The sequence below is a fragment of the Microchirus variegatus genome, assembly GCF_963457635.1.
Source record: "Microchirus variegatus genome assembly, chromosome: 4".
Taxonomy (NCBI): Eukaryota; Metazoa; Chordata; class Actinopteri; order Pleuronectiformes; family Soleidae; genus Microchirus; species Microchirus variegatus.
The window spans coordinates 38,205,137-38,227,578 of record NC_139805.1 but is presented as its reverse complement, the minus strand read 5'-3'; the positions used below and the strand labels follow the sequence as shown (position 1 = coordinate 38,227,578).

The window sequence follows — 22,442 nt, the reverse complement described above, 5'->3', positions numbered from 1 at the left end:
AAGTAATGTGTTGTTTACATTAGTGAGCCACAGGTGAATATCACCGTCGCTCTGCATATGTTGAGTTATTCCTCTCATTGTGATAGAGCCGCACAATAATAACAGAGTCTGTGTATCAGCCCCAGTGTTGTGAATAAAGAGCCGTTCTTTAACGCAGACCAAGTCCCGTGGTTTAACGTGTTGTTGCCGTAACGAGCTAACCCGAGCTGAAGGAGCTAGCGGAGAAGCGCTCGCCATCCGCTCAAAACGGAACGTTTACTCTTTACTTACGCGAGTCGACTACTCTTTGACCGGCTCGTGCAGCGTGTCTGATGTGTTGTCTATCTAGATCCGGTGTGGTGTTGTAGTTGTTCTAAAGTTACTAGTTGACGCAACATCTTGTGAAAAAAAACTACAAAGTTTGCTCGGCCAAAAAGAGCGTTAATCGCGCAATAAAAAAATTGACGCCGTTAAAATGGGTTCGCGTTAACGCCGTTAATAATGCGTTTAACTGACAGCACTAGTTATTATTAGTGACTGATAAACAGCAGCTTTATATTATATATGAATCTTGTGTGTAAAAGAGTGATCTGTTCAATACCTTCATCAGTCAGAGCCAGAGTCTGAGCGTCTCTGCTGCCACAGGCCACCTGGATCACACGATGACCCAGAAGAACTTTCACCTGGACCAGGACAGAAGCAGGTGTCAATAAAATCAATCAATAAATCAACTGATGATGATGATGATGATGCTGCTGACGCTCACCAGTTTAGGCCTGAGCTGTGTGGTGTTGTCTCCATGTCCGAGGCGTCCGTACTCTCCTAAGCCCCAGCTGTAAAGTTCTCCACTGGAGGTGATGGCGGCGCTGTGAGAGCTGCCGCACGCAATGTCACGGATACGCTTGGTCTTCAACGCCTCGATCAACCGAGGTTTGTCACAGTTCCTGCAAACGAGACACTTTATTATTAACGTTATTAATATTTACAGACTGTGTGTCGTGTCTTACATGTGATAGAGATGTGATTTTATCACCACACATTTAATTTACCTCCATTTGAGAAAATATAACTCTCTAATGATAACATTCTTCTTTATCTCACTGTGAGACAGACTTTAACAACAGGAAACAGGAAGTTTGTAAACCACTCACTCTCCCACACCAAAGCCCATAGAGAAAATCAGTGATTTTCGTCCTCTGCTGCCTCGTGTGGTCACCTTGTGTCACTGAGTTAAGTCTAAAGTAAATATTTTAAAAGCTGAATTCACTAAAATCAGTCATTGTAAGTTAGTGATGGAGGCAGCAGTGGATCAACAACTCCTGTGAACTCCTGTGTGCTGTGATGTTAAAATCACTGGTTTACTCTATGGACTCCAAAGTCACTCACTCTCCCACACCAAAGTCACTCACTCTCACACACCAAAGTCACTCACTCTCTCACACCAAAGTCACTCACTCTCCCACACCAAAGTCACTCACTCTCACACACCAAAGTCACTCACTCTCTCACACCAAAGTCACTCACTCTCCCACACCAAAGTCACTCACTCTCACACACCAAAGTCACTCACTCTCTCACACCAAAGTCACTCACTCTCCCACACCAAAGTCACTCACTCTCACACACCAAAGTCACTCACTCTCTCACACCAAAGTCACTCACTCTCCCACACCAAAGTCACTCACTCACTCTCCCACACCAAAGTCACTCACTCACTCTCCCACACCAAAGTCACTCACTCTCCCACATCAAAGTCACTCACTCACTCTCCCACACCAAAGTCACTCACTCACTCTCCCACACCAAAGTCAATCACACTCCCACACCAAAGTCACTCACTCTCCCACATCAAAGTCACTCACTCACTCTCCCACAACAAAGTCACTCACTCACTCTCCCACAACAAAGTCACTCACGCTCCCACACCAAAGTCACTCACTCTCCCACACCAAAGTCACTCACTCTCCCACACCAAAGTCACTCACTCTCTCACACCAAAGTCACTCACTCTCCCACACCAAAGTCACTCATTCACTCTCCCACACCAAAGTCACTCACTCACTCTCCCACACCAAAGTCACTCACTCACTCACACCAAAGTCACTCACTCTCCCACACCAAAGTCACTCACTCTCCCACACCAAAGTCTGCCTCCATTACTAACTTACAATGACTGATTTTAGTGAATTCAGCTTTTAAAATATTTAATTTAGACTTAACTCAGTGACACAAAGTGACCACAAGAGGCAGCAGAGGACCAGAAGCTCCTGTGTCCCTGTGAGCTAAAATCACTGGTTTTCTCTATGGACTTTGGTGTGGGAGAGTGAGTGGTTTACAAATAGTCCTGTTTCTCCAATCGTCATTTTAGGTGTGTAATTATATACAGTATCTTCAATCATAATATTAAATATATATATGTGGAACAGGTCATAAAAAAAACAATTTTAGTGTAAAAAAGATCAGTGTCTTAGAATCTTTGATAAAGTTCCTGAGAACAAAAATGTCAAATTGATGTAAAGGTCAAATGTGATCTTGTATAATCCCTGTGCTCCTTACATTCTGCTGAAGTGACCCAGTTTGCCGTCGTCTCCCTCTCCCCAGGAGAAGACCTTCCCGTCCACGGTCAGGGCCATGGCGTGACGTCCTCCTGAGTGCACCGCCACCTTCTTCACCACGTAGTTACTGAGCGCCGTGATCTGTCGGGGGATGGGGATGGTTCCACTGGACAGACCCAGACCTAACCTGCCGTTAGTGGCTTCACCACAGGCGTAGATCTTCCCCTCCACTGTCACTGAGGAGCAAACAGACACACAAAGGTCCAGGAGATGAGTCAACGCTGTAGACATCATCTGAGGAGGATCTTCATCACGACAGCTTCACACTCACCAGCAAACAGGCTTTTAGATCCACCGGCAACTTGGACCACGTTTAGAGCAGAGAGGGTTTCAGAGAAGGAAGGAACTTTGATCTGTGACAACACAACTGTTGTTATTATATGTACAAATATATGATACACACACAACTGTTGTTATTATATATACAAAGATATGATACACACACAACTGTTGTTATTATATATACAAATATATGACTGTTTCATTTATATTTGACTGACACACAGAGAGAGACACACACACACACAGAGACAGAATGAGAGAGAGACACAAACACAGAGACACACACACAGTCTCACAGACTCACAGACACACACACACAGACACACACACACAGTCTCACAGACACACACACACACACACAGACACACACACAGTCTCACAGACACACACATACAGATACACACACACACACACAGACAGAGACACACACACAGACATACACACACACACACACAGACACACAGACACACACACACAGTCTCACAGACACACACATACAGATACACACACACACAGACAGACACAGACAGAGACACACACACGCAGACATACACACACACACACACACACACAGTCTCACACACAAACACACACACAGTCTCACACACACACACACACACAGACAGACACACACACACACACACACACAAACACACACACAGTCTCACACACACACACACACACACAGACAGACACACACACACACACACAGTCTCACACACACACACACCTAAACACACACACACACACACACACACACACACACACACACACACACCTTAGACCCCTTGAGTCCTCCCAGTTGGTCTTTATCATTCAGTCCCCACACAAAGACCTTGGTCCTGATTGTAGCTGCAGACTCTAGACCTGAACACTTCTTACGAGTCAGACTGAAAACACACAGAGGAAAACCTGCTGTTACACCTCCTGTCCTCAGGGGGGCGACACAGGACAAACTAACCCAGGTTCAGATGAATGATAAAGTGATGAAGGATCTTCCTCACCTGCCGGTGGACGTCTTCTCGTCCTCCTCTTCCTCGTTGTCAGACGCCAGGAAAGGAACGGTGGTCAGGTCGTCGTCTTCTGCTCTGATTCGTCCTACGATGCTGAGGCCGTGGATCTTACAGTCGATGCCTGAGCTGCGGCACTGTTTGATGGACACCTCCATGTATCTGTGATACTGAGGAAACATGTCTATGTTTATATTTACTGCAGTAAACAAAGACCACACCTCCATGTATCTGTGATACTGAGGAAACATGTTTATGTTTATATTTACTGCAGTAAACAAAGACCACACCTCCATGTATCTGTGATACTGAGGAAACATGTTTATATTTATATTTACTGCAGTAAACAAAGATCACACATCCATGTATCTGTGATACTGAGGAAACATGAAGGTTATATTTATATTTACTGCAGTTAACAAAGTTCACACCTCCATGTTTCTGTGATACTGTGGAAACATGAAGGTTATATTTATATTTACTGCAGTAAACAAAGATCACACATCCATGTTTCTGTGATACTGTGGAAACATGAAGGTTATATTTACTGCAGTAAACAAAGTACACACCTCCATGTATCTGTGATACTGTGGAAACATGAGGTTTATATTTATATTTACTGCAGTAAACAAAGTACACACCTCCATGTATCTGTGATACTGTGGAAACATGTTTATATTTATATTTACTGCAGTAAACAAAGACACACCTCCATGTATCTGTGATACTGAGGAAACATGTTTATATTTATATTTACTGCAGTAAACAAAGATCACACCTCCATGTATCTGTGATACTGAGGAAACATGAAGGTTATATTTACTGCAGTAAACAAAGATCACACATTCATGTTTCTGTGATACTGAGGAGACATGAAGGTTATATTTATATTTACTGCAGTAAACAAAGTTCACATGTTCATGTGAAGGAGGACGGACAGAGACAGAGGGACAGAAACAGAGGGACACAGACAGATGGACACAGACGGACAGAGAGAGGGACAGACGGACAGACCTCGGTGCAGTCAGTGAGCAGCAGCACTGTGGTGTCTGTCGGGTTGATGTTTATCGTCTTCAGCTCGATCAGGTTGTTCAGAGAGCTGCCACCTGACACATGAACACACCGTCATTCATTCATCAACAAAAGTGGACTGTTCTGTGAGCGCCCCCTGCTGCTGAGAACCAGCCTCACTGTTAGACAGTCTTTAACAACAGGAAAGTGAAGTCTGTAAACCTCTCCCACACCAAAGTCACTCACTCTCTCACACCAAAGTCACTCACTCTCCCCCACACCAAAGTCACTCACTCTCCCTCACACCACAGTCACTCACTCTCCCTCACACCAAAGTCACTCGCTCTCCCACACCAAAGTCACTCACTCTCCCACACCAAAGTCACTCACTCTCCCACTCCAAAGTCACTCACTCTCCCACACCAAAGTCACTCACTCTGACACACCAGTCACTCACTCTGACACACCAAAGTCACTCACTCTCCCACACCAAAGTCACTCACTCTCCCACACCAAAGTCACTCACTCTCCCACACCAAAGTCACTCACTCTGACACACCAGTCACTCACTCTGACACACCAAAGTCACTCACTCTCCCACACCAAAGTCACTCACTCTCCCACACCAAAGTCACTCACTCTCCCACACCAAAGTCACTAACTCTCCCACACCAAAGTCACTCACTCTGACACACCAGTCACTCACTCTGACACACCAGTCACTCACTCTGACACACCAAAGTCACTCACTCTCCCACACCAAAGTCACTCACTCTCCCACACCAAAGTCACTCACTCTCCCACACCAAAGTCCATAGAGTAAACCAGTGATTTTAACATCACAGAGACACAGGAGTTCACAGGAGTTGTTGATCCACTGCTGCCTCCATCACTAACTTACAATGACTGATTTTAGTGGATTCAGCTTTTAAAAACCTTTGTTCAGATTTATCTCAGTGACACAAAGTGACCACAGGAGGCAGCAGAGGACCAGCAGCTCCTGTGTCCCTGTGAGCTAAAATCACTGATTTTCTCTATGGACTTTAGTGTGGGAGAGTGAGTGGTTTACAAACTTCACTTTCCTGTTGGAAAAAACATGCGACGTAGATATCGTAAGATTTAAACTGACGTAGATCAGAAGCTAAAATTCCTCCTCAGTCTGGTTCTCAGGACAGTCTCTCAAACACCAACAGTGTTTAGTGTGAACTGACCTGACACCACCACCAGTGAGGGCATGTAGCTGCTGTCTGCAGGGTCCACGGTCATCTTCAGTCTGTGAACCAGGACGTCAGGGAAAAGCTCCAGACGGATCCAGTGCTGCAGAGAAGAAGAAGAAGTCGTTTTTACACCTCATTAAACTAATATAAATAAAGAGTTATTGATGTTTTATCCCTCTGGCGCCACCTTCCCCTGTGAGCCTGACGACTGCCAGCACTGGTCACTGCAGTCGATGAGTCTGGACGCCTGGTTGACGGACGACGACACGCTGAGAGTCTTCACGGCTCGAGACCAGTCGTCGATCAACATGCCGCGCTGACTGATGTGGTGTTTCTTCAGCTGCTTCCCTGAGCGACCGCAGAAGGCTGGAGACTGACCTGAGGGGAGGGTCAGCGGGTCAACACACACTCTGTAACACACACACACACAGACAAGAGTGTGTGTGTGTGTGTGTGTGTGTGTGTGTGTGACTCACCAGGTTCGTTGATCCTGCCAAACGAGTGTCTGGTGTTGTGTTTGCGAGACTTGAAGCAGTTTTCGCAGAAGTCAAAGTCATCGCAGTTCCTGCATTTGAACCTGGGGCCGTTGATCGGGAACATCTGACAGCCGTCACACCTGCACACACACACACACGCACACGCACACACACACACACACGCACACACACACGCACACACACACACACACACACACACAGAAGATCGTTATCTATCTAAAGGGATAGTGGGGGATTTTTAACAGTTGATTGAGCTGCAGGAGAACGAGAAAAGTTTGTAAGCCAATCACTCTCCCACACCAAAGACTTAAACTGACGTAGATATCGTAGACTTAAATTGACGTAGACTTAAACTGACGTAGATATCGTAGACTTAAATTGACGTAGACTTGAACTGACGTAGATATAATAGACTTAAATTGACGTAGACTTAAACTGACGTAGATATCGTAGACTTAAATTGACGTAGACTTGAACTGACGTAGATATCGTAGACTTAAATTGACGTAGACTTAAACTGACGTAGATATCGTAGACTTAAATTGACGTAGACTTGAACTGACGTAGATATCGTAGACTTAAACTGACGTAGACTTTAACTGAAGTAGCTATCATAAACTTAAATTGACGTAGACTTGAACTGATGTAGATATCGTTGACTTAAATTGACGTAGACTTGAACTGACGTAGATATCGTAGACTTAAACTGACGTAGATATCGTAGACTTAAACTGACGTAGATATCGTAGACTTAAACTGACAGATATCATAGACTTAAACTGGCGTAGATATCGTAGACTTAAACTGACGTAGATATCGTAGACTTAAACTGACAGATATCTTAGACTTAAACTGACGTAGATATCGTAGACTTAAACTGACAGATATCTTAGACTTAAACTGACGTAGATATTGTAGACTTGAACTGACGTAGATATCGTAGACTTGAACTGATGTAAATATTGTAGACTTAAACTGACGTAGATATTGTAGACTTGAACTGACGTAGATATCGTAGACTTGAACTGATGTAAATATTGTAGACTTGAACTGACACAGATATCGTAGACTTAAACTGACGTAGATATCGTAGACTTAAACTGACAGATATCATAGACTTAAACTGGCGTAGATATCGTAGACTTAAACTGACGTAGATATCGTAGACTTAAACTGACAGATATCTTAGACTTAAACTGACGTAGATATTGTAGACTTGAACTGACGTAGATATCGTAGACTTGAACTGATGTAAATATTGTAGACTTAAACCGACGTGAATTGTAGACTCAAACTGACGTAGTTATCGTGGACTCACACGAGGCAGCAGAGGACCAGCAGCTCCTGTGTCCCTGTGAGCTAAAATCCCTGGTTTTCTCTATGGGCTTTGGTGTGGGAGAGTGAGTGGTTTATAAAAGTCTGTCCAACACTGACATAAAGACTTTTTAATCAATGAACAAATATGAAAATAACATCAGTTTCACAGGGTGAGTCTTTTGTTAGGTGGCTAAAACATGTGTTTCTGCTGTTCTGAGCAGCAGGGGGCGCTCTCCGCTCAGATACCTGACTCCTGGATGAACACTGGGCACCAGCTCCATCTCCGACAGCAGACCGGTCCAGTGAGACTGCTGAGGGAAGTCCACGATCACGTCCTTCCCGTTGGCGCTGAAAGCTGCAAGAACAACGACGACGAAGAACATTTTTAGCAGACGGAGAACGCGACTCAACGATCAACAAATCTGTGAAGGAGGCGGAGCCTGGACTGACCTTTGACCACCCCCACGCTCCTGTGAGTTACGGAGCCCCACTTGTACTTGGGCGTGGTGACGCTGGGTTTGACTCTGACTTTGTCACCGATCTTTATGTGAGAGGGAGACGTTTGAGGAGGGAAACCTGATGAAGAGCAGAAACATAGTTCAGGACCCGTCCAAATACCTCCCCTAACCAAACATTTTACCCCTAACCCTACATTTTACCCCAATCCTAAATTTTTCCCCCAATCCTACATTTTTCCCCTAACCCTACATTTTACCACTAACCCTACATTTTACCACTAACCCTACATTTTACCCCTAACCCTACATTTAGCTCGTTCACCTGTAGGGTGGAGCAAGGGGAAATGCAATTTTCTCCTTATAATCAACCCTCAAAATGTAGTGAGCTCTGATGCGGGCTTAAAAAGCAGTGGAAGATGAAATTACCCATGATGCTTAGCGAATTCAGCGAGCTGGCGGATATTTTTCAAAAACTTTTTCGTTGTAATATATTTTCGCAAATAAGCACGTTACGATGTCGAATTGTGTTGGAATGTGTTGGTTTGATACACTTCCAGAGGACCGTTGAGCTTTGAACACTAATGTCAGAAAATAAGTGACCATTTATGAAAGCAGCTAGCTAACTAGCTAGCCAGCGGCTACCCGCCGAGCGCCCCGAGAGAGCACGCCCGCCTCGCAGAGCAGCGTGACGGGCAAACGCTCTCGAAGCACCCGGAAAACAGCCGCTAGCTAGCTCTGCTACGTGTGTGTAGTTTTGTCAGTGTGTGGATGTGTGTAGCGGCGTTCACTTGAACCCGAATACCCTGGACTTGTCAGATTTCAATCACATTCGTGATTTAGCGTTTACGAGGACGGGGGAAAAACGACGTTGACGGAGAAAAACAAACACAACACAACACAACACAACAGCTGGATCCACTGGCATTTTTCCTTGAATGAAAACAGCAGCACGCTCCACCGGTAGAATTGTCAACACGTGACGTAGGTTAGCACGTTCGTTACGTTCACTGCGCTGATTTGCATGTAGTGGTGTCCCGATAACACTTCCCTCAACGGGGGGAATCTACGGTTGAGGGAACTCCAAACATTTTAATGTCTGTAATATGTTTTAAAGTTACCCAGCAGCTCGATGTGGATGTATCTGACCCAGTACGTCCCTCCTTTCTGCTGCCAGTCACACTGAACGTTCAGATCATGGAGTCCGTCTCTGTCCAGTTTGATGACTTTGCCCACGTCGCCGTCGTACACTTCCTCGTACGTCCTGCAGCACTTCACCATCATCCCCACCTGCAACGCCAGTGTCACACGCGTTCATCGCGTTAGGAACGCTTCATCTCACCGTCCACGACGTCTTCAGAACGTGATCACGTCTTTATCTCAGTGTTAAACTCACGTTTGTAAACCACTCGCTCTCCCACGCCAAAGTCCGTAGAGAAAATCAGTGACTTTAACATCACAGCACACAGGAGTTCACAGGAGTTCTTGATCCACTGCTAAACAAATAAATAGACTTAAACTGACGTAGATATCGTAGACTTACTGACGTAGATATCGTAGACTTAAACTGGCGTAGATATCGTTGACTCTAACTCACATAGACTTAAACTGACGTAGACATCGCAGACTTAAACTGACGTAGATATCGTAGACTTAAACTGGCGTAGATATCGTAGACTTAAACTGAGGTAGACTTAAACTGGCGTAGATATCGTTGACTTAAACTGGCGTAGATATCGTAGATTTAAACTGACGTAGACTTAAACTGGCTTAGATATCGTAGACTTAAACTGACGTAGATATTGTAGACTTAAACTGACGTAGACTTGAACCGACAGATATCGTGGACTTGAACGGACGTAGATATCGTAGACTTAAACTTACGTAGACTAAAACTGACGTAGATATCGTAGACTTGAACTGACGTGGATATCGTAGACTTAAACTGACGTAGATATCGTAGACTTGAACTGACGTAGATACCGTAGACTTAAACTGACGTAGATATCGTAGACTTAAACTAACGTAGATACCGTAGACTTCAACTGACGTAGATATCGTGGACTTCAACTGACGTAGATATCGTAGACTTCAACTGACGTAGATATTGTAGACTTAAACTGACGTAGACTTGAACTGACAGATATCGTTGACTCTAACTTACGTAGACTTAAACTGACGTAGATATCGTAGACTTAAACTAACGTAGATACCGTAGACTTCAACTGACGTAGATATCGTGGACTTCAACTGACGTAGATATCGTAGACTTCAACTGACGTAGATATTGTAGACTTAAACTGACGTAGACTTAAACTGACGTAGATATCGTAGACTTAATGCGTACATCTTACTTAGTGATGGAGGCAGCAGTGGATCAACAACTCCTGTGAACTCCTGTGTTATGTGATGTTAAAATCACTGATTTTGTCTATGGACTTTGGTGTGGGAGAGTGAGTGACTTTGGTGTGTGAGAGTGAGCGGTTTACAGAAGTCTGTCTCACAGTGAGATAAAGACGTGAAGCTGTAGCGATTCTCTCACCTGAATGTTTTCTCGAACGTAAACAGCATAATCGTCGTTACTCTGGAAATCCGATCTCTTCTTAAACGTCTGGCTTTCAGTCACGACGGCACCTGGAGGCTTTAACGTAAACAACAACAACAACAAAAACACAGACGTGAACGTCGCGGCAGCTCGGATCGTTACTGAAGGAGAAGAAGAAGAACAGTGAACGTTAGCTACCACAGGGAACGTTGGCTCCGCCTCCTCCAGCTCCTCCAGCACCTCCTCGTCAGAGAATTCGTCCGACACGGTGTCGACGTCCGACGTCTCGGTGACGTGAACGTCTGGATGATCGAGCAGCCAACTCACCAGAGCCTCCACACCTGAAAACACCACAAATATACCATATTATCACACATCGCAAAGTCGTTATCGCGATAATTAATCGTGAAGAAAATCGTTAATATTTTACGAGTGACTTTTTTAAACGCAGAAATGTACGACATTATCACACATCGCGAAGTTGACTTTCAATTACGTCATCAAGATAATCGTGAGGAACATCGTTAATATTTTAGAAGAAAATTTTCGATATTCCTCACGATTATCTCAATAACATCATTTAAAGTCAACTTTGCATGATGTTATTGCGATAATCGTGAGGAAAATTGTTAATATTTTACGATATCACACATCGCAAAGTTGACTTTAAATGACGTTATCGCGATAATCGTGAGGAAAATTGTTAATATTTTTAGAAGAAAATATACGATATTATCACATATCGCAAAGTTGACTTTAAATTATGTTATTGCGATAATTGTGAGGAAAATCGCTAATATTTTACATGTGACTTTCTTAAATGCAGAAATGTACGATATTATCACACATTGCGAAGTTGACTTTAAATGACGCTATCACGATAATCGTGGGGAAAAATCGTTAATATTTTACATGTGACTAAAACGCAGAAATGTACGATATTATCACACATCGCGAAGTTGATTTTAAATGTTATCGCGATAATCGTGAGGAAAATCGTAAATATTTCACGTCAGTGACCTACATATCTTCCAAGTGATGTCAGTAAATTTTTAATTGAATCGAAGATTCTTGATGCTACTTTTCTACGATGTTTTTCTGACCAAAACGTGACATCATTTCAGCCGTGTGGGCAAAGCTCCGCCCCTAAAACACTCAACTATAATGACGTGTCGTAACAGAGATAATGTTTCTTTATATGACACATTGTACTTTGACACAGGTGTATCGTTTGTGCGTTGTTCACCTGGAGTTCCAGAGGCGGAGCTTGTGGTTCCCGACAGCGACTTGAGTGCGAACTCTACGTTCTTGCGTGGAAATCCCATCTCCATGAGCTGGAGGACGATGGGCAGAGGAGGCACAGGAGACGTCTGCTTGTGTTTCTTCTGTTTAGGAGCTTTGACGTGGTGAACGGTCACTGGAGTGGTGGCTTCACTGGAGCTGCTCTCCTCAAACACTGGAGACGACGGCTGAGACGACTCTACGGCCAGGAACTGACACACCGCCAGAGCTGCTGCCTACACACACACACACACACACACAGACACAGACACAGACACACACACACACACACACACACACAGACACACACACAGACAAACACACACACACACACACACAGGTTCAGAGGTTATCTGACAGGTCAGCTGACGTCAAAAAAAACAAATGATGTCAAAATGGACAAAACGAATGACGTCAAAATGGACAAAACGAATGACGTCAAAATGGACAAAACGAATGACGTCAAAATGGACAAAACGAATGACGTCAAAATGGACAAAACGAATGACGACAAAATGGACAAAACGAATGACGTCAAAATGGACAAAACGAATGACGTCAAAATGGACAAAACGAATGACGTCAAAATGGACAAAAAGAATGACGTCAAAATGGACAAAAAGAATGACGTCAAAATGGACAAACGAATGACGTCAAAATGGATAAATAGAATTATGTCAAAATGGACAAAACGCATTACGTCAAAATGGACAAATTGGACAAAACGAATGACGTCAAAATGGATAAAACGAATGACGTCAAAATGGACAAAGTGAATGATGTCAAAATGGACAAAACGAATGACCTTAAAATGGACAAATTGGACTAAACGAATGACCTCAAAATGGACAAAACATATGATGTCAAAATGGACCAAATTAATGACGTTAAAATGGACCAAACAAATGACGTCAAAATGGAAAAAATTGACAAAACGAATCACGTTAAAATGGACAAAACGAATGATGTCAAAATGGACAAATTGGACAAAACGAATGACGTCAAATAGGACAAAACGAATCACGTTAAAATGGACAAAACGAATGATGTCAAAATGGACAAATTGGACAAAACGAATGACGTCAAATAGGACAAAACGAATGACGTTAAAATGGACATCTAAAATAATCTCAACATAGATGTATTTGTAATCTCAGCACATGTAAAATCAGCCGTGGCGTTTGGTTGGACTTTGTCTCTAATCTGGTTTTAGGAGACTCAGGAGACCCAGGACTTTGTCAGTAATCTAATCTAATCTGAGGAGACTCACCTCCATCTCCTGACGGTCAAAGATGGCTTTGATAGGCGACGGCTGCGTGGCAGCAGAGAGCAGCTGCTGCAGGAGGATCAGAGGAGGAAGTGGACCTTCAGGAGACAAGTCTCCAACATCTGGAGACGTCACCACTGCGTCTTCTACACACACAAACACACAGTGTAGATGAATTCAAGTCTCCTTGAGTTGTCATTATGGGATGTTAAAAAAGGAAGTGATGAGGCTGTGACTGACTGACCGATGAGGTTGTTGGTGATGTCGACGACTGCAGCCTGAGACAGAATGTGTCTGAGTTTGTCCTGATGACAGAGCAGAGCACGAGCTGCTTTCAGGATGTACAGTCTGAGCTGCTGACAGCGGAGAAGGTGGACGTCCACCTGGTCGGCTACATACACACACACACACACACAATCATGATCATCGTCGTCAGGAACAGTAAACCAAGTCTCCCTCGGCACTCAAACAGAACTAACGATCTTTTTCTTTGTCTTTTGTTTGTTGTTTATTGTTACATAACTGGAGGACCGAGTACTATTCTATAGTACTACATTGACTACTATAGCACGTCGTCCAAAATTTGACCAAAAAAAGTAAAAAAAGTAAAATCCGTCCAAAATTTGACCAAATAGTCATAGTATAGCATGTTGTCCAAAGTTTGACCAAAAAAGTAAAAAAAAAAAATTGTCCGAAATTTGACCAAAAAAAGTAAAAAATTAATTTTGTCCAAAATTTGACCAAAAAGTCATAGTATAGCATGTCATTGAAAGTTTGACCAAAAAAGTGAAAAAAACAAATTTTGTCCAAAATTTGACAAAAAAGTTTTTTTTTTTTAATGTCCAAAATTTGACCAAAAAGTCATGTCGTCCAAAATTTTCCCAAAAAGTCATACTTAAGCAAGTTGTCAGAAATGTGACCAAAAAAGTCCAAAATAAATTTCGTCCCAAAAATTTTCAACATTTTTTTCCAAAATTTGACCAAAAAGTCATACTTTAGCAAGTCGTCAGAAATTTGACCAAAAAAGTCCAAAACAAATTTATTCCGAAATTTGACCAAAAAAAGTCAAAAACAAATGTTGTCCAAAAGTAAAAAAAAAAAAAGCATGTTGATGTAGGTTTTTTTTTTTTTGATCAAATAACTATGAACTCTGCAGTACACAAGTCAGGCCTCTATGTGGAGATGTGAAAACTCATGATGAAGACTCTGGTTTATTTTCTCACCTGTGAGTCCACGACTCAACGACTTCTTCATTCGCTGTTTTTCCAGTTTACTTCCAGCCAGGCTGACGAGCTGAGCCCAGACCGTGAGCATGGGGTCAGTGAAGGGAAGGTTCTGAACGCTGAAGGAGACGGCAGGAAGCTGAGGAGACACATCATCATCATCATCAATGCTGCTTCTGTAAAGTCTTCTATAATCCCACCGTCTGATGTTACTTCAAACACAAAGACACTAAAGAAGTGTTATAAAGACAGCGGTTCATACCGGTCTGAGGTGACTGAGCAGACAAACCCTGCACGTCCTCATCTCGTAAAACTGGACGGTGATGCGTCCTTTAGGCGTGATGCGCGTCACCGTGCCCTCGCCGTACTCCTCGTGGACCACCTGACCTCCGAGCCTCAGGCGGCCGTCGATTCCTCCGATCACGGCCAGCACGGCCATCAGGCTGCCCACGCTGGGAGCCTCCAGGTCAGGGAAGTATTCCTCCAGGAAACACTGACACCCGGAGGAGGAGAGAGAGCTTTGTTATCAACTATTATTGTGATGAATAAATGAAGTCAGCAGCAGAGTAGTCGTCCAAAATTTGAGTCAAAAACAAATTTCCTCCAAAATTTGACCAAAAAAAAATGATGTCCAAAATTTGACCAAAAAAAGTCATACAATAGCATGTCGTCGTAAATTTGACCAAAATAAGTACAGAAAAAAATTCTCCAAAATTTGACCAAAAAAGTCATACTATACTTTGTCCAAAATTTTACCAAAAAAAGTCGAAAACAAATTTCAGCCAAAATTTGACAAAAAAAGTCAAAAACAAATTTGGTCCGAAATTTGACCAAAAAAAGTCAAAAATTTGTCATACATAAAGTCATACTTTAGCAAGTCGTCTAAAATTTGACCAAAAAGTCATACTATACTATGTCGTGAAAAATTTTAACAAAAAGTCATGTCATCCAAAATTTGACCAAAATGTAAAAAAAAAGTTTTTGTCCAAAATTTGGGTAGTTTTTCCTTACCCTGGTCGAGGGTCTAAGGACAGAAGATATTAACAACCCTGTGAAGCTGTGAGACAAACCGTGTTTTGTAAACTGTGGGCTATACAAATAAAGATTGATTGATTGATCGATTGAATATAGCATGTCGGCTGAAATTTGACCAAAATGTAAAAAAAAATTTTTTTTTCCTAAATTTGACCAAAAAGTCATACTTTAGCATGTGGTCCAATATTGAAGCAAAAAGTCATGGTATAAATCATGTGCTCTTACAGCTTCAGACTGACAGCCGCTCATCACGTCTCCGATGGCGCTGAGCTGAGCGTTGATGTAGTCGTTAATCAGACTGTTCCACTGTCCCAGAGAGTGTAGCGTCCTCAGGACGGAGACGATCTCCTCGGCCAGAGTGCTGCTGTGAGTGGCAGTGAGAGACGCCTGGGGGCGGGACTTCCTCTTCCTCAGGGAGCCCTCTGTGAGCAGGAAGTGACACGCGTGCGTTTTAACACAAACACAAAAAGAAAGAGCGTTAACGGGAAACACTTTTGTTTCTCACCTCGCAGCAGAGGCAGGTCTGACGAGCAGGTGCTCAGTAAAGTTCCCAGGAAGCCAAACAGCTTCTCCACCAGGAACTTCATGTCCCGGGAACGCTCAGACTTTTCCCAGGAGGGGAGGACCGCCTGCAGGAGGCGCAACGCCAGGATCTGGAGACGGGGGAAAGGCGAAAGCAAAATTTGACCAAATAGTCTCGTCATCCAAAATTTGACCAAAAAGTCAAAATATGTTTGTCCATAACTTGACCAAAAAGTCAAAAACAAATTTCGTACAAAATTTGACCAAAAAAGTAAACAACAAAAACAAATTTTGTCCAAATAGTCATACTTTAGCAAGTCGTCCGAAATTTGACCAAAAACTCATACTATACTATGTCAAAAAAAATTTTGGCCAAAATTTGACCAAAAAAGTCAAAAAAATGTTTTTGTCCAAAATTTGACCAAAAAGTCAAAAACTAATTTTGTCCAAAATTTGACCAAAAAGTCATACAACAGCATGTCGTCCAAAATTTTACCAAAAAAAAAGTGAAAAACAAATTTCGTCCAGAATTTGACCAAAAAAAAGTAAAAAAACAAATTTGACCAAAAAAAGTAAAAAACAAATTTCGTTTTTTTTAAAAAAGGCGCGTGAGACGAGGACGAGTGTGTGTGTGTGTGTGTGTGTGTGCGTGTGACGGTGGCGAGTGAGGTCGCGTGACTGACCTGTCTCTGCAGAGAGACGGCGGTGAAGGACTGGTGTCCCTCGATGATCCGTATGAGCAGACCGATCCAGGCGGACGTGCTGAGGGTGCTGCACATCTGAGGCATGAGAGCGATGCTGCGGATGAAGCCCAGAGTGCACCAGCTCCTGTGCTGCTCACGAGACACCAGCCTGTGAGAGTGAGAGCCTGCAACACAACAACAATCAGTTATATTATATATATATATACACATGTCTATATATATATATCTAAATCCGTCCGTGTCTGACGTACCGGACTTGTCGTTGGCACCGCTCTCCACCAGCATCCTCAGGAGGCCGCAGAGCGTCCGCGTGGCGTCCGTCTGCAGCAGCTCGGCGTAGATCCCGGACGACAGCGACAGAGTCTTCAGCAGGTTGACGGTGCTGGTCAACATCATGGCTGTGGGGTGACTGCTCTTCTCCATCAGCTCGCCTTCTGCAACAAACACACGCCATCATCTACCGTTTTCCGCGGGGGGGCAGGCTCCGCCCACGGGGGGGCAGGCTCCGCCCACGGGGGGGCAGGCTCCACCCACAGACATGCAATCTACAGACACGCAATCTCCGCCCACACCCACAGGCACGCAGACACCGCCCACAGGCACATAATCTCCGCCCACAGACACGTAATCTCTGCCCACAGACACGTGATCTCCGCCCACAGACACGCAATCTCCGCCCACAGACACGCAATCTCCGCCCACAGACACGCAATCTCCGCCCACAGACATACAATCTACAGACACGCAATCTCCGCATGCAGACACCGCCCACAAGTACGCAATCTCCGCCCACAGGCACGCAAGCTCCGCCCACATACATGCAAGCCCCGCCCACAGACGCGCAATCTCCGCCCACAGACACGCAATCTACAGACACGCAATCTCCACCCACAGACAAGCAATCTCCGCCCACAGACACGCAATCTACAGACACGCATTCTCCACCCACAGACAAGCAATCTCCACCCACAGACACGCAATCAACAGACACGCAATCTCCACCCACAGACACGCAATCTCCACCCACAGACACGCAATCTACAGACTCGCAATCTCCGCCCACAGACTCGCAATCTCCGCCCACAGACACGCAATCTACAGACACGCAATCTCCGCCCACAGACACGCAATCTACAGACACGCAATCTCCGCCCACAGACACGCAATCTCAGACCACACCCACAGGCACAGACGCACAGACTCCGCCCACAGATACAAAGTCAAAAACAATCAAATTTTTTTAATGTTATCGAGCAGAAAATGTACAAAAATGTCAAATTTAACTCAGACTTTCGGCAGAAATTCAAACATTTTTAGTTCATTGTTACAAACTGCTGCTGTTTTCGTGATGAACATAATGAAATATTCTGGATTATTTCAGAGGTAGAGGATTATTATTTGTGTGTACAGATATTATATATATATAGATATAATAATAAGGATCAGTAACCTGTGTCGTCTTCAGTGTCTGAATCCTCTGTCGGAGCTTGGGCAGTGGGCGGCGGCTCTGCCAGCTTCAGGTCATATTTGCCTTCTTTTCCCATCCTGTAGGAGTTGGTGCTGCTGGTGTCCCACTGGACCCTGATCCACCCGTCCTCACCCAGCTCCCCGATGACCCGACCCAGACCTGGAGCTGGACCGTCCTGGACATGGACATGGACACGGACATGGACATGTGTCAAACAGGAGACAGCAGGGACTTTGTTTCCCTGGTTTAAATCATCATTCTCGTACCTGGTCTCCCCACTTCCAGTCCACTCCTCTCATCACTCTGGTGCCGATCTTCATCATGGCCGCCAGCTCAGGGCCGGAGGCGGGGAGGGGGACGGGGGCTGCCTCCTTCCTGGACTCTTCCAGAACCGTGGCTGAACCTCCGTGTGCACACGAACTCAGGTCGTCCTCGCTGCTGTCTGTGCTCGGACCTGCAACAACAACAACAACAACGACATCGACAAAAACATCATCAACGACATTAGAGCTGCAACTAACGATTATTTTGGTAATCGATTAATCTGTCGATTATTTTCTCGATTAATCGATGAATGGTTTGGTCCAGAAAATGTCAGAAATTGTTAAAAAAAAAACGTTGATCAGTGTTTGTCAAACCTGGAAATGACGATGTTCTTGAACGTCTTGTTTTGTCCACAAACCAAAATGATTCAGTTTTATTGATTTCTTTGTTTATGTGGAGCAAAGAAACCAAGAAAATATTCACATTTAAGAAGCTAAAACAATCAAAAATCTTGTTTTAATCATGAAAAAAAGCTTCAAACCGATTATCGATTATCAAAGTAGTTGGCGATTAATATAGTAATCAATTAATAATCAATTCATCGATTAATCGTTTCAGCTCTAAACAACAACAACATCGACGGCAACATCAACAACATCAAACACATCAACAACGTCAACGATGACATCAACAACAACGACATTAATGACGACAACATTAACAACCTCAACGACAACAACATCAACGACGTCAAACACATCAACAACGTCAAACACAACAACGTCAAACACAACGTCAACGATGACAACAACATCAACAACATTGACGACAACATTAACATCAACGACATCAACAACATCAAACACATCAACAACGTCAACGATGACAACAACATCAACAACAACAACATTAATGACGACAACATTAACAACATCAACAACATCATCAATGACGTCAAACACATCAACAACGTCAACGATGACAACAACATCAACAATATTAATGACGACAAAATTAACAACATCAACGACATCAACAACAACATCAACGACGTCAAACACATCAACAACGTCAACGATGACAACAACATCAACAACATTAATGACGACAACATTAACATCAACGACATCAACAACATCAAACACGTCAACGATGACAACAACATCATCAATGACGTCAAACACATCAACAACGTCAACGATGACAACAACATCAACAATATTAATGACGACAAAATTAACAACATCAACGACATCAACAACAACATCAACGACGTCAAACACATCAACAACGTCAACGATGACAACAACATCAACAACATTAATGACGACAACATTAACATCAACAACATCAACAACAACATCAACGACGTCAAACACATCAACAACGTCAACGATGACAACATCAACAACAACAACATTTATGACGACAACATTAACAACATCAACGACATCAACAACGTCAAACACATCAAAAACGTCAACGATGACAACAACAACAACATTAGTGGCGACAACATCAACAACAACATCAACACGTGTGGCGGGTGTTCAGTGGACACTGATGCAGCTGTGCAGACCACATTAGAGGAAAGTCTTATAAATAATCTCAGTTGTTGTGTGAAAATGTTTCATCAGAAGAATTCTGACACATTTGTCCTGATGTTTGTCTCGTTAATGAAAACAGAAGTTTAACATGTGGCGCGCCGTGTGTGTGTGTGTGCGTGTGCGTGTGCTGACTCACCGATGAGTCGGAGGATGCTCTGACTCAGGGCCAGTATTCCAGAGTTGAGCAGCAGACTCAGGCTGTTGGAGCCGTGTTTCAGCGACAGCATGTGGATCATGGACAGGAGGAAGCGAGCTTGTGGAATGGTCCCGAGGCTCGGTCCTGCCGGGTTCTCATTGGTGATGGTCTGCAGAGGAACGGGCTGGACGCCTGGTGACCACACACACACACACACACACACACACACGGTCAATTCTGTTCTCAACTCCAAATAATAGTCAACAGTCTTAGCAGAGAGGACCTCCAGAGTCCTGAGGGTGATTCTAACTGTTTATCTTGTTTAATCTGGACTCACCCAGCTCTTTGAAGCGAGCGCTGGCCTCCAGCAGGATGCTGCGGACGTTGTGAATGGACCAGGAATACAGCTTTCCAAAGGTCACCTCCAGGAGCATGCGGTTGAACGGAGGGATCAGATCCACGTCCTTCAGGCAGTCGGACAGAGACTCGCTGAGGACCAGAGACAAAGATCACGTCGTCCATCACACACACTGGTCTTCTTCTTAAACACTCGGGGAACGCACGGTATTTCCACCGCGGTGATTTCAGAGACGTGGGAGGGGATTGGAGTTCGGGATTGATTGACAGCAGCTTCAGATTATAGAGGGAGGAGCTAACGTGTCGTCGCGCTACAGCGGCTAAAAGCACAACACTGTGTTTTTGTCTGCAGGGTGACACGCTGGGGGGGCGTGGTTAAATCCTCGACTCCGCCTTCGTATTCGGAGGGCGAGATCATTGTTTGATCGACAGTCGAGATCGTGACGTGGTTTCGATCGTTATTTGATTGACAGTCGAGATCGTGACGTGGTTTCGATCGTTATTTGATTGACAGTCGAGATCGCGACGTGGTTTCGATCATTATTTGATTGACAGTCAAGATTGTGACGTGGTTTTGATTGACAGTCGAGATTGTGACGTGGTTTCGATTGTTATTTGATTGACAGTCGAGATCGCAACGTGGTTTTGATTGACAGTCGAGATTGTGACGTGGTTTCGATCATTATTTGATTGACAGTCGAGATCGCGACGTGGTTTCGATCATTATTTGATTGACAGTCGAGATTGTGACGTGGTTTTGATTGACAGTCGAGATCGTGACGTGGTTTCGATCGTTATTTGATTGACAGTCGAGATCGCAACGTGGTTTTGATTGACAGTCGAGATTGTGACGTGGTTTTGATTGACAGTCGAGATTGTGACGTGGTTTCGATCGTTATTTGATTGACAGTCGAGATCGCAACGTGGTTTTGATTGACAGTCGAGATTGTGACGTGGTTTCGATTGTTATTTGATTGACAGTCGAGATCGCAACGTGGTTTTGATTGACAGTCGAGATTGTGACGTGGTTTCGATTGTTATTTGATTGACAGTCGAGATCGCGACGTGGTTTCGATCATTATTTGATTGACAGTCGAGATTGTGACGTGGTTTTGATTGACAGTCGAGATCGTGACGTGGTTTCGATCGTTATTTGATTGACAGTCGAGATCGCGACGTGGTTTCGATCATTATTTGATTGACAGTCGAGATTGTGACGTGGTTTTGATTGACAGTCGAGATCGTGACGTGGTTTCGATCGTTATTTGATTGACAGTCGAGATCGCAACGTGGTTTTGATTGACAGTCGAGATTGTGACGTGGTTTTGATTGACAGTCGAGATTGTGACGTGGTTTCGATTGTTATTTGATTGACAGTCGAGATCGCAACGTGGTTTTGATTGACAGTCGAGATTGTGACGTGGTTTCGATCGTTGTTTGATTGACAGTCGAGATCGTGACGTGGTTTCGATCGTTGTTTGATTGACAGTCGAGATCGTGACGTGGTTTCGATCGTTATTTGATTGACAGTCGAGATCGAGACGTGGTTTCGATCGTTATTTGATTGACAGTCGAGATCGCGGCGTGGTTTCGATCGTTATTTGATTGACAGTCGACAACGTGACGTGGTTTCGATCGTTATTTGATTGA

General features: G+C 43.9%; 1 protein-coding gene across 1 annotated transcript in view; it reads right to left on the bottom strand.

Moving 5' to 3' along the window:
* Positions 1-22,442, bottom strand: part of herc2 (HECT and RLD domain containing E3 ubiquitin protein ligase 2) — an 82,409-nt gene that overhangs the window by 26,843 nt on the left and 33,124 nt on the right. Inside the window, exons 34-61 of the mRNA XM_083888551.1 lie at positions 20,773-20,924; positions 20,436-20,627; positions 18,695-18,882; positions 18,411-18,603; positions 17,212-17,394; positions 16,940-17,124; positions 16,240-16,387; positions 15,960-16,156; positions 14,962-15,192; positions 14,700-14,838; positions 13,721-13,867; positions 13,480-13,622; positions 12,175-12,445; positions 11,127-11,269; positions 10,926-11,024; positions 9,505-9,673; positions 8,379-8,504; positions 8,175-8,283; positions 6,591-6,730; positions 6,302-6,492; positions 6,109-6,214; positions 4,901-4,992; positions 3,881-4,056; positions 3,655-3,766; positions 2,866-2,947; positions 2,536-2,770; positions 746-923; positions 581-662 (exon numbers count right to left, since the gene is read on the bottom strand). Coding sequence (XP_083744677.1) covers positions 581-662; positions 746-923; positions 2,536-2,770; positions 2,866-2,947; positions 3,655-3,766; positions 3,881-4,056; positions 4,901-4,992; positions 6,109-6,214; positions 6,302-6,492; positions 6,591-6,730; positions 8,175-8,283; positions 8,379-8,504; positions 9,505-9,673; positions 10,926-11,024; positions 11,127-11,269; positions 12,175-12,445; positions 13,480-13,622; positions 13,721-13,867; positions 14,700-14,838; positions 14,962-15,192; positions 15,960-16,156; positions 16,240-16,387; positions 16,940-17,124; positions 17,212-17,394; positions 18,411-18,603; positions 18,695-18,882; positions 20,436-20,627; positions 20,773-20,924 — 4,409 coding nt within the window. The remainder of the gene's footprint in view (positions 1-580; positions 663-745; positions 924-2,535; positions 2,771-2,865; positions 2,948-3,654; positions 3,767-3,880; positions 4,057-4,900; positions 4,993-6,108; positions 6,215-6,301; positions 6,493-6,590; positions 6,731-8,174; positions 8,284-8,378; positions 8,505-9,504; positions 9,674-10,925; positions 11,025-11,126; positions 11,270-12,174; positions 12,446-13,479; positions 13,623-13,720; positions 13,868-14,699; positions 14,839-14,961; positions 15,193-15,959; positions 16,157-16,239; positions 16,388-16,939; positions 17,125-17,211; positions 17,395-18,410; positions 18,604-18,694; positions 18,883-20,435; positions 20,628-20,772; positions 20,925-22,442) is intronic.